This window comes from Vulpes vulpes, chromosome 12 (genome assembly GCF_048418805.1).
Source record: "Vulpes vulpes isolate BD-2025 chromosome 12, VulVul3, whole genome shotgun sequence".
NCBI lineage: Eukaryota > Metazoa > Chordata > Mammalia > Carnivora > Canidae > Vulpes > Vulpes vulpes.
In genome coordinates this window covers 50,362,113-50,377,565 of record NC_132791.1, presented here as the reverse complement: position 1 = coordinate 50,377,565, position 15,453 = coordinate 50,362,113, and the positions used below count along the sequence as shown (strand labels likewise).

At 41.3% G+C, this 15,453-nt stretch overlaps 1 protein-coding gene across 5 annotated transcripts in view; it reads right to left on the bottom strand.

Moving 5' to 3' along the window:
* Nucleotides 1-15,453, bottom strand: part of TRPC7 (transient receptor potential cation channel subfamily C member 7) — a 143,587-nt gene that overhangs the window by 41,585 nt on the left and 86,549 nt on the right. For 3 of the 5 annotated variants that reach the window (XM_072728538.1, XM_072728539.1, XM_072728542.1), the window contains 2 exons: nt 14,333-14,497; nt 6,009-6,225 (listed from right to left, as the gene is read on the bottom strand). In XM_072728538.1, coding sequence (XP_072584639.1) covers nt 6,009-6,225; nt 14,333-14,497 — 382 coding nt within the window. The remainder of the gene's footprint in view (nt 1-6,008; nt 6,226-14,332; nt 14,498-15,453) is intronic. The other 2 variants (XM_072728540.1, XM_072728543.1) reach the window with 1 other exon arrangement.

Sequence of the window (15,453 nt, the reverse complement as noted above, 5' to 3'; positions counted from 1 at the left end):
GGTGATATTTGGTGTGAGGAACCAGGAATTGAAGGAGGAGGGGCTGGCAAAATGTTCCAGATGGTGGATGTGGAAGTGCCAGAGAACAGGCTCTTTCTGGGGTATTTGAGGCTGAGTATGGCTCAAAAGTGAGGGAGTGGGGCTGGAGACTGGTAGTGGGGGAGGCTAGTGAAGCCCCAGTAGACCATCATAGCCTACCTTCAGGCCATGAGGGAGAGCCTAGGCTTCACCCTGAGTAGCCAGACCATCTCTAAGTGTGATAAGCAGAGCAGACAACTGATCTAACTTGTTGGGAGAAACTTTGGAAAGTTGACTGGAGCAGTCTTCTTGGAAATTTTACCTGAATAAATGAGGAAACTATCAAAAGAATGAATTAGGGCACCTGGGTGGCTCAGTACGTTAAGCATCTGTCTTCAGGCATGATCCCAGGGTCTTGGGATCGAGTCCCACATCAGGGTCCCTGCTCCATGAGGAGCCTGCTTTTCCCTCTCCCTGCCAATACCTGTGCTTGTGTCCTCTCTCTCTCTTTCTCTGTCAAATAAATAAAATCTTTTTTTTTTTTTTTTTTTTTTAAAGAATGAATTAGGTAAGGAACCCAGCCCATATTTATAATTTCATTCTTGGCCAGACCTTACTGTGTGATTTTGGAGCTAAGACTTAGCACTGTCCTGGAAGATTTTGTAACCCTGGGTGGTGGGTGGGATGAGGGAGAGCTTGAGCCTCACATTTTATATATGTGAAAACTAAAATTCAGACAGGCAGGGCCACCAAGGAGAAAGGGACACAAGACTGGGTTTCCTGACACCCAGTCCCAAGCTCTTTTCTACATCCCTATAAGTGTATTTTCCTACCATACTAGGCATTTACATCTCCACTCATTTTTAACACTGGAACACCTGTTTAAGAAAATAGGAGGAGTCCACAGTGCTGCTATAGCTGGGTCCTCTACTTGCATATTGGATCCCATCCCCTTTGGCTACTCAGGAACTTTGCTTCCACATTCAGTGGTGAGGTCTCAGGCTTCATGTTACTTGATCTGTCAGCATTCCACTGGTTCTTTGGCTTCAACACCACTCTCTAGGCTCTCCTCTTAACTGTTCTCCTTTACTGGAGACTTCTCATCTTTCCATCCTTTAAATATCCTTGTGCCTCAGGGCTTGATCCTCGGTTTGTCTGACCATATTTGCAGTTGGGGTGATTGCACACAATTTACTTTAAATACACTGACATGCTCATATTTATGTTTTCAGTCCCACCCTCTCCTTATGTACTTATGGACTTCAGACATGGATATCCAAGTGCTCCTTGACATTTCCACCTGGATGTCTAATACACATCTCAAACTGAACTCCTGATTTCCGTCTCTACTTCCTCTCCAAACTGCTCTTCCCCTGGTCTTTCCTGTCACAGTGATTGACTCTATTATACCATTACTTGAGCTGAAACACATGGAATTTTCCTTGACTGCTCTCTTTTTCTCACACCCCACACAAAGTCCAATAGTAAATATTACTGATTTTACCTTCAGAATGTAATCACCATCTACCACCTCCTCAAAACAAACCATTTTCTGCCTGAATTACTGTAGTGGCCCCCTGACTTATCTCCTTGCTTCTGCCCTTGTTCCAGAATTCTCTGTCCTGTACTTAGCAACCAGTGAACCATAAGAAAATTAAGACATATTATGTCACTTCTGTGCTTAGAACTTTCCAGTGGTTTCTTGTCAGAATAAAATCAAAACCTGTACCATGGCCCACAAGGCCTTGCATGATCCACTTTTGCTTATCCCTCTGAGTTCATTTCTGTTCTCTCCTCCTTATTCACTATGCTTCAGCCAAACTGGTTTCCTTGCTGTTCCCCCAAATCCAAGGCTTTTCACCCAGATGTCTACAAAGCTTACTTCTTCTTTTGCTTTAGATTTCTGTTCAGATTTCACTGTGTCAGAGTAAGGGAATGGGAGGGCATACTTTTACTGCTCAACTACTCTGAGAAGGTAAAATTTGAACAGAGACCTGAAGGAAGAGAGAAAGCAAGCTATGCAGGTCATTATTCAATTTGTCTCCTCAATCAGAGAAATTTGAGTGCTGACTAGATATTTGAAGATATGAAATACTATTATTAATTTTCTTTTATGTTTGTGGTTCTATTTTAGAAAAGGAGTTCTGGTTTCTATTACCAGCCATTATGGAGTAATAAACTGAAAAAGAAAAAAGAGATAAAGAAAAAAACTCTCCTCAGACATTCAAAACAAATATTCCTTCATTAAAAGGAAACCAGCATGGTAAGCCACTTCACTTGAACATCATGTCTTTCTTTTTGGAGGAACATTCTAGTTTGCAGTGCATGGAGAGGGGTCCCAGAAGAATGAAAGACAGTCCCAGAGTTTAAGCGACAAAGACTAGAGTGTAGGAAGGCAGAGGTGATTAGTTGTTGTGAACTATACCACACAACAACTTCCCTTTGGATTTCATTTTTAAACCACAGGTTAATTTCTAGACTATACCACACAACAGAGAGAAGTATACTATGCAAACCAGAAAACAAAACCACAAATGTCCAGAAAACTACTTGTGGGTCCTTTTGAACATTTCCCAAACACTAAGTTGTAAATGCCCAGAGTAAAGCTCCACAAACAACAGCCAGAGAACTGCAAGCTGAATGGTTCCAGAGCTCACTGAGAGTGGAATGATGTTTGAGCTCAGACCATCCAGAGTTGAGGTTCCTTGTTGATTATCCAGGGCATTTGATAGAGATCCCAGATGTCTGTCTTTATAGTATAAGGATAAATAGTGTTTATGGTTAAATTTTTCCAGATTCATTCTAAGAAAGCTTGAAAAACCCTAAACTCATCTGCAGGTAATTTAACAGCCTGTCAGAATAAAGGCAAACATTCTTTCAAGGAAGATAACAAAATCTAGATGCTCAACAACATAACATAAAGAGTGTCCATCATTCAATTTCTGATTAAATGTCATTTTCTGATCCGTGTCAGGAAAGGATTAGGTATTAGAAGGTAACCCAGAACTGACAGAAGTGATGGAATTTGGTGTTAAGGATACCGTAAGTATGGATGATATGTTCAAGGATTTAAAGGAAAATGTGAACATCATGAAGAAGGAAATGAAAGAGTAAAAGGAGAGCCAAATGGAATTTCAAGAATGAAAAATATGATATCTGAAAGGAGAAATTCACTGATAGGGGATTAAAATCACAGACAATGCAGAAAAATTATCAGTGAATTTCGAGCACAGAGAGAAAAATGATTGAAAAAAAGAAAAAAACTTATCTTTTAGTGATACACACAAAAACATTTATAGATGAAATATAAGCTCTGAAATTTGCTTCAGGATACTATACTGTTGGGAAAGAGAACTCGAGAAGGTATAGATGAAACAAAGATTAGCCACAACTTGCTGATTGTTGAACATAAGAGGTTGGTCCATGGGGTTTATTATACCCTTGTCTTGATTTTTGCATATTCTTAAAATTATTCATAATTAAAGGTTTGAAAAAATTATCTAAATAAGAGAAAGTAGTTAGAATCTGTCTTCCACCTGAAATATAACAGGAAATAGGTCAATAGAAATAAGTCCTCCCCTCCCCAGTACTTTTCATGTAACAGTCTTAAAAACTCAGCTTTGCTTTGATGGGCAAGAATTGGGAGTTGGATCCCCTGTAGCTGCAGATAAATGCCTCCTCCTGGGACAGTGCCCTGACATCCAGGAAGAGAAGTATGAGAACTCAGAAGAAAGTCATGCTTCAGTAGGAGCCATGAACATATAGTGGCTCTACCACTTAAGCGCAAGGGTGGTTGCACTCACCACAGTCTTCTCCCTGGGAGCCAGGTGGGGAAATGTGGTGGGTGAGTGAGTGGGACCATAAATCCCCTTAAGTTTTTATCCATGAACTCAACATGTGAGTTATGGTGTTTTTGTTTTTGTTTTGTTTTTAAATCTGTGTCTTAGTCAGTTTGGTCTGCTATAACAAAATACCACAGGCTGAGTGGCTGGTAAACAAGAGAAATTTATTTCTCACAGTTCTGGAGGTTGGAAGTCTGAAATCAGATGCCAGTGTATGCAGGTTCTGGCAAGAGCCCTCTTCTGGGTTACAGACTGCTTGTTCTGCCCTCACAGGGCAAGGAGAGAGTGAGAGAGCTCCCTGAGGCTCTTTTATAAGGGCCCTAATCCCATTCATGAGCATTCTGTCCTCATGACCCAATCCCTTCCCAGAGGCCCCACCTCCTAACACACTGGGGTTAGGGTTTTCCCATATGGATTTGGAGTCTTACAAACATTCTGTCCACTGCAGTATTAAAGTGTTTAGTTTATCCACAGAGGGCATACTATGGAGAATTGCGGTAGACCCTGCACTGTGAAAGGTCACAGGATTCACTCTGCCACAGGCTTTATTTTTATTTTATTTTTTTTTTATTTTTATTTTTTTAATTTTTATTTATTTATGATAGTCACACAGAGAGAGAGAGAGGCAGAGACACAGGCAGAGGGAGAAGCAGGCTCCATGCACCGGGAGCCCGATGTGGGATTCGATCCCGGGTCTCCAGGATCGCGCCCTGGGCCAAAGGCAGGCGCTAAACCGCTGCGCCACCCAGGGATCCCTCTGCCACAGGCTTTAATGTCTCTTTACAACTTTAGTGCCGGTGACTCCAAGTGAACCCTTGGTCATAGATTGGCTGGTTGATGAAAAGCCTGTGGTGTGCTCTCTTGCCTCTTTCCTTTGGATCAAACCATTCTTCTTATCTCTCTCTTCATATTTAGAGACCCAGCTCAGAGACCTTAGCTCCCATCATTCTCTGCTTGGGCTGAGGACATTATAGGATGTTCTCACATAGTTCAACTGCTGTGGCTCCCTTAGGTTCTCTCACTTAAGCAGGCCATATGCTGGGCTGTTTTCAAGTACTTGTTCGTGACTTTGTTGATTGATGGCACAGACACTTTGACCCTGTGTACATTTTGACTCAATGTTTGTTAACATAAACATAGTGAAAATTATACCATTATTGAATTTTTGTGAAGAAAGCAAAATCTGGGGTGCATACTATTAGGGCAATTTAATTAGTTGGGTACATCTTGATAGTGCAGAGTTAAAATTTTTCAGTTCTGTTTTCAGTTTTGTTTTGCTCAAAACATTCTCATCAAATTCCTGTCTTTTTGATGCATATATTATAATTTATTGATCAGGTTTTAGTTATGTACAGTGTCACTGATGATAACTTTTATAGTTTTTCATTTTTCTCACCATGTCTGATTTTTTTTATCACATAGTTTTACATTTTTCAGTGTAGGAAAAAATCTATATCACATTTTGCCTATACAGTTTTAGCTTTTACCATTTTAGTTTATCTTGTTTGTTCCTCTTAATAATAGTTTTTAAGAAGTGGGCAAAAGAGAGATGGTCTTTCTTGGCTAGTCAGTGGGGCAATTGGGAAAATTTCCTTGGCACTTCTAGTGGTAGACCTTGGCGGAACAAAGTATCACCACAGAAAGGAATGTCGGAACTTCACAATGTTCATTAACACAAAGCATGAGAAAGTGTTACTCCCCTAACTTTTTAGATTTATATTTATCATCTCCATTCTACTATACATTAGTATTCAGTGACAAAAATATCATTTAAGCTATGCAATTTTATACTCTTTTCTAGAAGCAGACCTTGATTTCCTAAAGCTTCTGGTAGACTGTAGTTAAATGATGAAAATATATTTTCCCATGCAAGGCTACTTTACCATCACTTTCTATACATGTATAAGTAAAAGCATGTAGCAAATTTCATCCAAACATCTCCTTCCACAGTTAGGGTTCATATTAAAGGACTGTGTGTCTTACACACCAGCATATATAGAAGTTGACTCTGGCTTCTTTGTTGGTCACCTGCTCACCATTTTGACTGCCAGAGTACACTCAAGAGGAAAGGAGTTTGAGAAGTCAGAATTTAATAATGTCCTATTATTAATAGGGGAGGAGAGAATAAAGGACCAAGTGACTGCTTACCTAAAACCCACTTCATGATGAGCATTTCTGTCCAGGAGAATTGTGTGGTTTTCACTCTGAAGATCTGCTTCGGGTAGTCTGTGAAGGTTTCGTTAGGCAGGTTTTTAACGCCTTCAAAGCGGTCTGATGCATTCACAACTAACAATCCCAAAAAGATTGTAAAAGAAACTGCATGGGCTACAAATTTCATGAAAGGGCTCCTCAGGGTTCTTCCTAGCTGGAAACAAAATATGTACAAGATACATTAAACTGGCAGCTATAGGTGGGTGCAGGTCTCTCTTTAAAATGCTTTTGCCAAAGTTTTAACCAGAGAATCCTTCATCAGGGACAGATGCTACTGACTGAGCCCAGACATTTTCTCTTGAACTTTTCTGTGAGATGATGCTTAACCAAATAGCATTTTCTATTGAATTCATTTCCCCCCCGTATTTAGAAGATTTAGTGGGAATGGTATAAAACAGGAGTAGAACACACTGATGTATCATTGTGCTGTAATATGCACGACTTCTCCCAACCATGTGGATATGCATCTTCTGCCATTCAAATCTGGGGGGAAAAACCCTCTCTATCTTAGTAGAGTTCAGAATTTAAAGAAAATACATGTTGGATATGCCATGTTGCTCTTTGGTCCATTTTCCTGAGTTTTGTTTTTTATGATTTGTTTTCAGTATTTCTTATATGTTGGTAAGTTTTTACTTAAAGCTCTGCATTTTGGAATAGGTACTGCTTTAGCCATATTCCAAGAAATTTGACAGATAGTATTTTCATGATATTCAGTTATCAGTATTTTACAACTTCCCTTTGGATTTCATTTTTAAACCACAGGTTAATTTCTAGACATAGAGGACTCTTTTCTCATTCTTTAAAAAATTCTATTTTTATTGTACATTGTGTATAGATCATAGCGTCTTTGATACTACTCTAAAACTTACTGAGGTTTCACTTGTAGCTCTAGTGCACAGTTGAGTTGTGGAGCTGTTCCATGTGGGCCTGAAATGATCTAGAAGATGCCCTGTTAAGGAGCTAATGTTGGGCACATCTTCTCTGGCCCTGGTGTGTGCCATCCAGAGGATACTTTGGTTTTTGAGGACTAAACTCTGGGCTGCCCAGTTAGTCTGCTAACCCCTGTTAGTGAACTCACATAGGTCCCTTCTAGGTCACTGCCATCACTTGCACTTAAGCACCAAATCTTACCCCTCCCCCTCATATGCTAATCAGACGAGCAAAGAGGGAAACCTTCTCTGAAGACCAATTCCTTCTCTAGTGTAGATGTCTACCTGTAGCCATTGTCTGGTTATTTGACATTCACATTCTGCCTCATTCAGTAGTTCTAGAGTGAAATATCACCCACGAGATGGACTGTTGGTTCAGTAGAAGACCAGTTACAGGGGTTTTTGCAGGTAAAAATTCCCTAATTATGACTATGTTCAGTGTAACATTTATAAGTCAGATGGCTTGGTAATGTTCTTTTAATATGCTTCAGCATGGTAATCATCCACTCTAATTGTTGTGGTTATTAGTGTAACATGATTTATTATGATTCTAGTGCCATAGAACCTATCTATAGAAATTTTAAAAATGGTTGTTTAATTTTTTTTTTTTAAACCCAGGATCTCAAGCCTAGACATTGGGAATCCCTGCTATGCTGGAAAAAACTTGGTTCATTTGCATTGTCAGATGTCATATGGCACTAATCTATCTAGTGCTTGAAAACCTGAAATTCTAGTTACCTGAAAACCATGGAGCCTACAGACATTTTATAAATGGTGCTTCTTTGTAATGTTTAATTTCATTATTAACAAAATCAGACAATAGATTAATTTTGGCTCTAGGTAGATTCATTAAATTCAGAATGCACAGGTTAAATGTAAGGACAAATAAAACATCTCATGTAAATTCATTAAGAAAAGTGAATTAAACTGTGGCTTGTGTTGATTTATATATCGAATAGCTAGTTTGAATTTTTCAGCATTTTAGTTGACTCTGTTCGAATCTTGAAGCTCTATTTCCCAACCAGGATGCTGGTGTACCCAGGAGACTTAAATAGTCACTGCTTTGTTTCTTGTCACTGTGTCCTAGTTGGGGTACTGGTGAGAGTGGAGGGAAGATGGAAGCTGACCATGGGGTGAGGAGTGGGGAGAGCCGAGCAGAGGGAAAGAGATGTCAGATCTTGTGTATCACAGCACGGTCCCAGAAGTGTCAGAAAAAGCTGGGGACCATGGAGATAGACCCAAATCTTAAGGGATTGATGGCCAGGTTTCCAATCCTTTATCAGTGGGCTCTATGTAGCATCTTGTGGTGATGACCTGGATGAGGACACAATGAAGGGCACCTGATGCAGGAAGCTGCACATAGCTGAACCTGAGGTGGCCTTGGGATTCCCCAGAAGACATGGTTTGAGGCATTTAATGTTCTCTCTGTTGCCGCCTTCAAGTTGTTATTGTCTAACAGAAGATGAGTCTATAAAAATTGCTGTTATCTGCTGCAAACATAAGAAAAAACCCTATTAAGGCCCTGTGGGCCTTTGGAAGATTACCCTGGGTTCATTTCCCACTTGATCTGGGCCATAGAGAGGAAAGTGAGGTTAAGTATTAATGTTCCTTTCCTCTTTTTCTTCTGGGCTTGTAGACTTCTTTTTAATTGGTCAAACTTTGATTAAGGTCAGATGAGATCAAATCATTTCAGTAGCTTTTGTTCTTTTTCTCTTTTGTGTGTGACATTTCCTATTTGTCTCACAAAGATAATTTTTGAAACAAATTACACCTGGGGAAAACTTCCTCCTTTCTTAAGGTCACCTGGTGAACTAAAAGAAAGGAGAAAAGTCAGCCAATGTATGCCAGCACCTCTTTTCTGGGGAATCATGAAAGCTGGATCAAGGAATAGTGTTAGGTATGGAAAAAGACTGTAGAGCTTTGGGAGATATAGGCCTTGGCTTGCTCTGCTGTTTGCTCACCAGGGCAAAATTGGTGAGTCTGAGGAGTGGGCCAAAGCAGTTCTGTCTTTACTTGGACCTTATGAGCAGAAAACTGATAGCAGGAAATGCATGCTTATTGTATCTCAATGCCTGGCTCACCCCAGACCTCCTGGGTACTCTTCTTCATCTCTGGGAAATATATGAATATGAGAACAACTGAGTAATGCTCTTAAATTAGCTGCAAACAAATGGTATTGGTGAGCGATCAGAGGTGGACTTTTACTAGTTAGCACAGCTCTGTGTCCCATGCCACTGGGCTCTTAGCCCTAACCACAAGTGTAAGCATCTCAATGGGGACCTGGTAGCCACATGCCTGCAAAGTAGGTCTCCACCTGGAGAATGTTTCTACCATCTCTACCCAGTATTGTGTCACTAAATGCCACCTTCACTCACTGCCAGGTGCCAGTGTCCTCAAGGAAGGGCTTAGTGTGTATAAGTTGGAAAGCTGAATGGATGCAAACTTTGGATCAAGTGCTCCAAAAAGAAACACACACATCTTCAAGGCCAGAGTGGTTAGAGATCCTGGTTAACTTAGGGAAAAATTTCTCTGTATGCTACCTGTAAAATTTTTATTCAAAATGTCTAACCTAGGGCTCAGAAAACTTCCTTTTTGGGGGTGGGGTGGGACAGGAGGATGTTCATTGGGTGTTTCTAATCTGGGCATTCTTACATGACCATGTGAATCCACCCTTTGTCCTGTGGGCTGAAGAGGTGCTGAGTGATAGTGGACTCTTGAAGGTAGGGGTTTCTCAGGAAGGAAAAGGAAAGAATATAGTTTGTCATATCATGGTTTTGACTCCTCTCTTCTAGAAATGTCCTGCTACCTCTGACCTTATGAATCTAGTCCATTGCAAAGTGAAGTAGTCAGCAGTTGAGATGTTTACCTTCAGCACTGAAGGTTGTAATGTGGCTGATGTACTGGAAAGGGTAGATGGCAGGTTGTGTGTGTGTGTGTGTGTGTGTGTGTGCATGTGTGTATGTGTATGTGTATGTGTATGTGGGTGTGCAATGGTTAAGGTCAGGTGTTTTAAGCCAGAGATCTTAGGTTTAAATTACAACTCCGTAGTTTTCGGCATTTACTTAATCCTTTTGTGTCTTAGTTTCTTCCTCTGTAAAGTAGGGATAAAATATATAACTTATCATGTAGGGTTGATAAAAGAAATGAATAATATGTACAAAGCAGAGCAGCTCCTGGCACATAGGAAGCACTTATTGTGTGGCACTGGAGAGCCTCAGGCGATTCTCCTAAGGGCAAACTTAATTCAACTGGCTCTTACAAAGCTTATAAAGCTTCACTTAATGAAGTGGGAGCTATACAGAGTCCTAAAGCATTTATGCCATGAGCCCTTTGGGGGTACCGTCTATGTGCACCATAATCTTGGGCACTGGATAGAATAAATAAACTGGAAGAGTTGGTCCTTCCTTTCAGATCACTAGCTGATTTGTTAGTGGAGAGAGATGCAGGGCTATACCCTGTGCTAGGAAATCGAATAGAGATCTGGGGAGAGAATGTTGCCAGGCTCAGACAGGCCTAAGTATGGAAGTCATCAGCCTTCTGGTACTCTGGACTCCTGTCCTAGCGGGGGGACAGGCAATGGACTCTCCTTTTGGATTTGAGGGCGGATACTTTTGTATATGTGCTGCTGAAGCAAGCACAAGAGTAGACACTTCTGTAATGTAAGAACAAAATATGCTCTATTTCTGGGCACAGATTTTTCCCTCCATGGCAATGCTTCAAAAATTACAGCATGATTTTCTTTAATCTAGTGCTCTTGGGTAGAGGCAGGTAGGGGGACACAGAGGCCTTTGGAGGCATCATCCTCTCCTGGTTGGTTGGCTCTGGACCACGTGGTGTGAAGACCCTTGTTTCAAATTGCTTCACCTTTGACAAGGGAAAGCAGGGATCTTCCAAAGCTGCAGAGTTACTCCACTTAGGTGTTTTTTTTTTTTTTTTTTTTGGCACCCGGCTGAGGGGTTGGGGCATGACAGCTAACACTTTGGTGTTCTTCAGTGGAGAGTTATGTGGCAGTGTATGAATGGATGGCTTGTACCTTGCAAAGACAATAGGTAGGAGGCTGAAGTCCTTTACAGCTCTTACTGCCTGAGTCCTAGGACTGAGTTATAAGGATAATTGAACCATCAAGGTTAACAGGCATGGAGGAAATCATTTTCATCTCTCATACCTTTACAATTAGAACTTGTATTGTTCCTTAACACTTCCAGATTGCTGACTTACTCTTCAATCCACCTGCCATAGAGACCCTGTGGAGGCCCTTGAGAATGACTCTTAACTCTTTCAGCTTTCAGATTTTAACAGGCAAGCAACCTAAATTATGAATCAGAATGAAATAACAAAGGATGCAAACACAGGCTATTGATCCATAAGGGGCATTTGGCATCAAGAACTCCTTGAGAGGATGAAGTGCTCTGTAGGCAAAGACCTACCTGAGAGCAGCCATGAGGTGAGAACTCACCAGCCTCCCAGTGGGCTGCATGACTTCAGCCATGTTGGTGATTAAGATGAGAAATCACAGAAAAATATCACTGTTCTCTTTATTGACCTTGGCAGTCCTGTCACATGATCCACACCTGCTGTTATCACCTTATGTACACATCTGTGATTTGATTACCCTCTCCAGCCACTATATTAGTAAGCTGAACTTGTGTTGACACCCTTGACCTTATAATCTTATTTAGCTGTCTTTCTTAGGGACCCTCAGAAACTTAAAAGTAGAATTGATAGCCATGAGGATTCAAAGGGAAAGAAATGATGAGATCATTTTGGCAGGCCAATCAAGTAATTTTGGTGTCCCTAGTGGTCCCTAAATTAAGACAGCAACTATTAAGTAAATGGACCATTAAGTTGGAAACAGAAACTTCAACAGTTTGTTAGACATTAGCTGGTTGATGGGATTTAGCAGTGACATTTTTATGAATACATTTATGAAAGAATATCAAGTTCTAATTTTTTGAGACAGGTGTCCTAATGTGGTTAGAATATGAAGTTGCTGGGATGACACTGGATTTTTCATAGATTTATTAGGTATAAAGGAAGTGACTCTTCAGGAGGAGGGATACTAGCACATTAACATATTTCTCCACTGTGCCACTTTCCTTGGGAGGACATTGTATTTTGGACATCAGGATCCTTTGGAGAGGGCTGGTTTCTTCACATGGAATAAGAAGTACCTCTGTAATCCCCAGTAATATAGTATCTTTGCCAAACTTGAAAAGATTTCTTTTGTCATGGTGAAAGGAAAGACTAAAGATATCTTGACTGTTTTATCTGCCCTTTGGCTGCCTTAGAGCAACTTTGTCAACTAATTTCCCTCTTTAATGAGGGAACCTTAGAATAAGCAGTGCCACAAAGAGTGATGTCATGCCACAGACTAAGACTTGTCACTCCGACATGGACACACCCTCCAGTGTGTTGAACTCAGACTTGCAGCCCAGAAAGTGCCCAGAAGGCACAAGCAGTGTAATGGCCCGCTCATATTTATCTTTGATATTCTTTTTCTTAGTCTTACTGGAAGCTCCACGATTGACAAGATGTCAATCAAGACAGGTATCTGAGCAGAGGAGAGGAAGCCTTACTGTTGGGCTAAATTTTCCTACCATATTTTCTTCCAGAATGTTCTAGAAGACTGCTATTGGCATGAACCCTCTGTTTCATGATGGCATCAGTCTCCTGGATTTACTGGACCCCAGGAAAGTCCAGAAATTTCTCCCATGTGTACTTTTTTTTTGGCATCACATCTGCCTGATTGATACTGGCCAAGATGATCTTTCTCAGACCTACTGAAAATCTAAAAAATTGAGTCAGCAACTGGAGTATCATTTCTTTCTCAGTATTTCTCCAGGCCACCAGGCAGGCAGAGGCAAACCAGTTTGCTAGTATCATCCCAGTTTTCTAGTAGCTGTCACATATGTCACACTTAGCAAAAGTGACGATTATCAGTGCTTTCTCTACCAATCCAAGTGGCTGTTATTTTAATGACTTAATGTCCTGAAATTAGTTTGGGGCTCCAAGAATATGGAGGTGAGCAACCTTGTCCATCTAGGCTCTGGATAAAGGCAAGGATCTAACCTGTAGGACAGACTAGGTAATTCCATGTGAAAATGTGTGCCTGGAACCAATGACCTACTCTAACCCAGCTTTAAATCTGGCTAGGTGTTTTTTGCTCACTGTCCTTTTTTTTAGCTCATAATGAAAGACGAGAAATCTTGCCTTTATTTTTGTATGTAACTTTGGGGAATTCTGATTTAGAAATCTGTGGCATGGTAGACAAAGAAAATTCTCAGTGAATGTAAGGTTGAATGCCACAAATGTTCAATTTGAGGACTTTGTAGTACCATTTTACAGAAGAAGGAGTCTGAATCCTAACCTCACTCTGTTACCCATCATACTCTAAGGCAGTGAGTGCATTGCCTGCCTGATGAGGAGGCCTCGGCAGCAGCCCTGAAGTCTTGAGCCCATCATCCTGGTCTTAGTTCCCTCTAATTAGAATTGACAAAAGGTTCCATTTTTTGTTAATCACATTAGCTGGTCTGATTCCCTGTGGAATCATTTCTCCATGATTTAGTTCTCTGGTTGCTAACTCTTGCCTGAAGCTGGAGTGAGTGCTGTGGCTTTCTGTGACTCTGGATCAGATGGCTGGGCTGTAGGGATGGTGGGGAGGGAAGTGGGGGAAGTTTCAGTCCCTTGCTTCCCTGTGAGAAGAGAACCCAGCTCTGTACCTTTTCAGCTCTCCTGTTTCCTTTGTCTTTTCCTTCTTGTGACCCAATTAGCTGCCTGTGTGAGCCAGAGCCTAATCAAGGAAGCCAGGGAAACTGGGATATCATGAAGATGGATTTGCAGTGCCCAGCAGGAGCTGCATTTTTACTCGCAGCCTATTATCTCTCTTTTCTGAACCTACTTCATAAAGAATATGCATCCCAATGTAATTGAGGGAGTGAAATGAGATCTTCCATGAAAAGGGCTTAGCCAAAAGAAAGTACTCAGTAAATGTTGCCTATTCCTAGGACCATTGCTATAATTATTACTGTGAATGTAGAGGACATGGCATAATTAGAGGCATGACAGTGCCTGTCTCTCCTTTCTCCTGATATTGATCAGATTATGCCTCGTATATTTGACATTTCCCATATTATCACTCCTTTCTCTTTAGAAAAGTGATGGAAAAAAGAAAGCAGGTCTGTGTGGTTTTCTACTTTTGCTAGATATCACAAGGCTCTCTTCTTTCAACATGGGGGGAAATGCTGAGCTGTTGTTTTGAGTGAATGGCCTTTAGGTCATGCGAAGGAGAAAAGAAATCACTGCAAACGGCATGCGCCTTAAGCAGGTCTGTACCTTGCTGCACGGAGCAATCCAATAGGCTATGGCGAGAAAAGGGAGGCCTAGGGAGACTCCAAACACAGCCAGGAATTTCACAGCGATAGACTGTTGACGTAAGCCTGAGAGATTTTCATACCACATGGTAAGCAATTGCTGCTGACAGTTAGGATGAGCAACGAACTGTAAAAACAAAACAAAAACAAAAACAAAACGCAAACAGGAAAATGGCATTGGTAGCACTTGAAACAGTATACCACCTACGAGTAGCTGGGGGCTGAGAGGGTCTACTTGGGATGTGCCTGGGGTGTTAGGACAGAGCAATGGGCAGCTCCCTGCTAGGCCCTTCCAGCGTGAGGCTGCTGGCTGTTGTGCCACTGCGGCCAGAGACCTCACTGGACTGGCTTCATTGGTGCTCGGCACTTATCTTGGGTGGAATTCATTTGGGAGGCAGCGTGAATAATGAACGGAAAATAAATGGGGTTTTGGAGTCCCACCTGGGTTTGAAGTTTGCTCCTCTGTTTTCTGACCAGGTGACCTAGGGCAGTTTACCTAACTACTGTGAGCTTTAGTATCTCATTTGCAAAACAGCCTATTGTTCTGTAGGATTAAATAAGTTTGTAGAAGTGCTCACACCTCTTTTCCTTTACTGGCTAAGAAAAGTGCTTACAGTGTTTCTAGAGGACATGTTCAAACTGAATGTTTCCCCACTGGGTTTTAGTGATGTTTGCTTGGATGCATAGAACTTTTTGTGGCCTGCCAGAGCACTGACACATGGTGTCCCTCAGGCAGTAGCTTCTCACTGCCACCTCCCTCTCTTGGAATGGCCCAGGTTACTAGACAGACTTATGCCGTTTGGTATTGTGTGACCTCACCACTCTGGATATAACTTACTAGACTAGGTGTGGAACCCTGACTTACTGGCCTACCAGGTTTTCTCACCTGAGTATTTGAGACTGATGGAGAGAGGCAGTTTTTTATTTACCAGGAGTTAACAAGTAATCTTGGGAGATGTGGGCCACCATCTTCTACAGAGTTAAAATGAACCAGTTCAAAAGAAAGAAGAATGAAGATGTGTAGTAAGAGGCTCAGATAATATATACCCCCTCTTGGGGTCTACATGGTACAGGAGACATCCT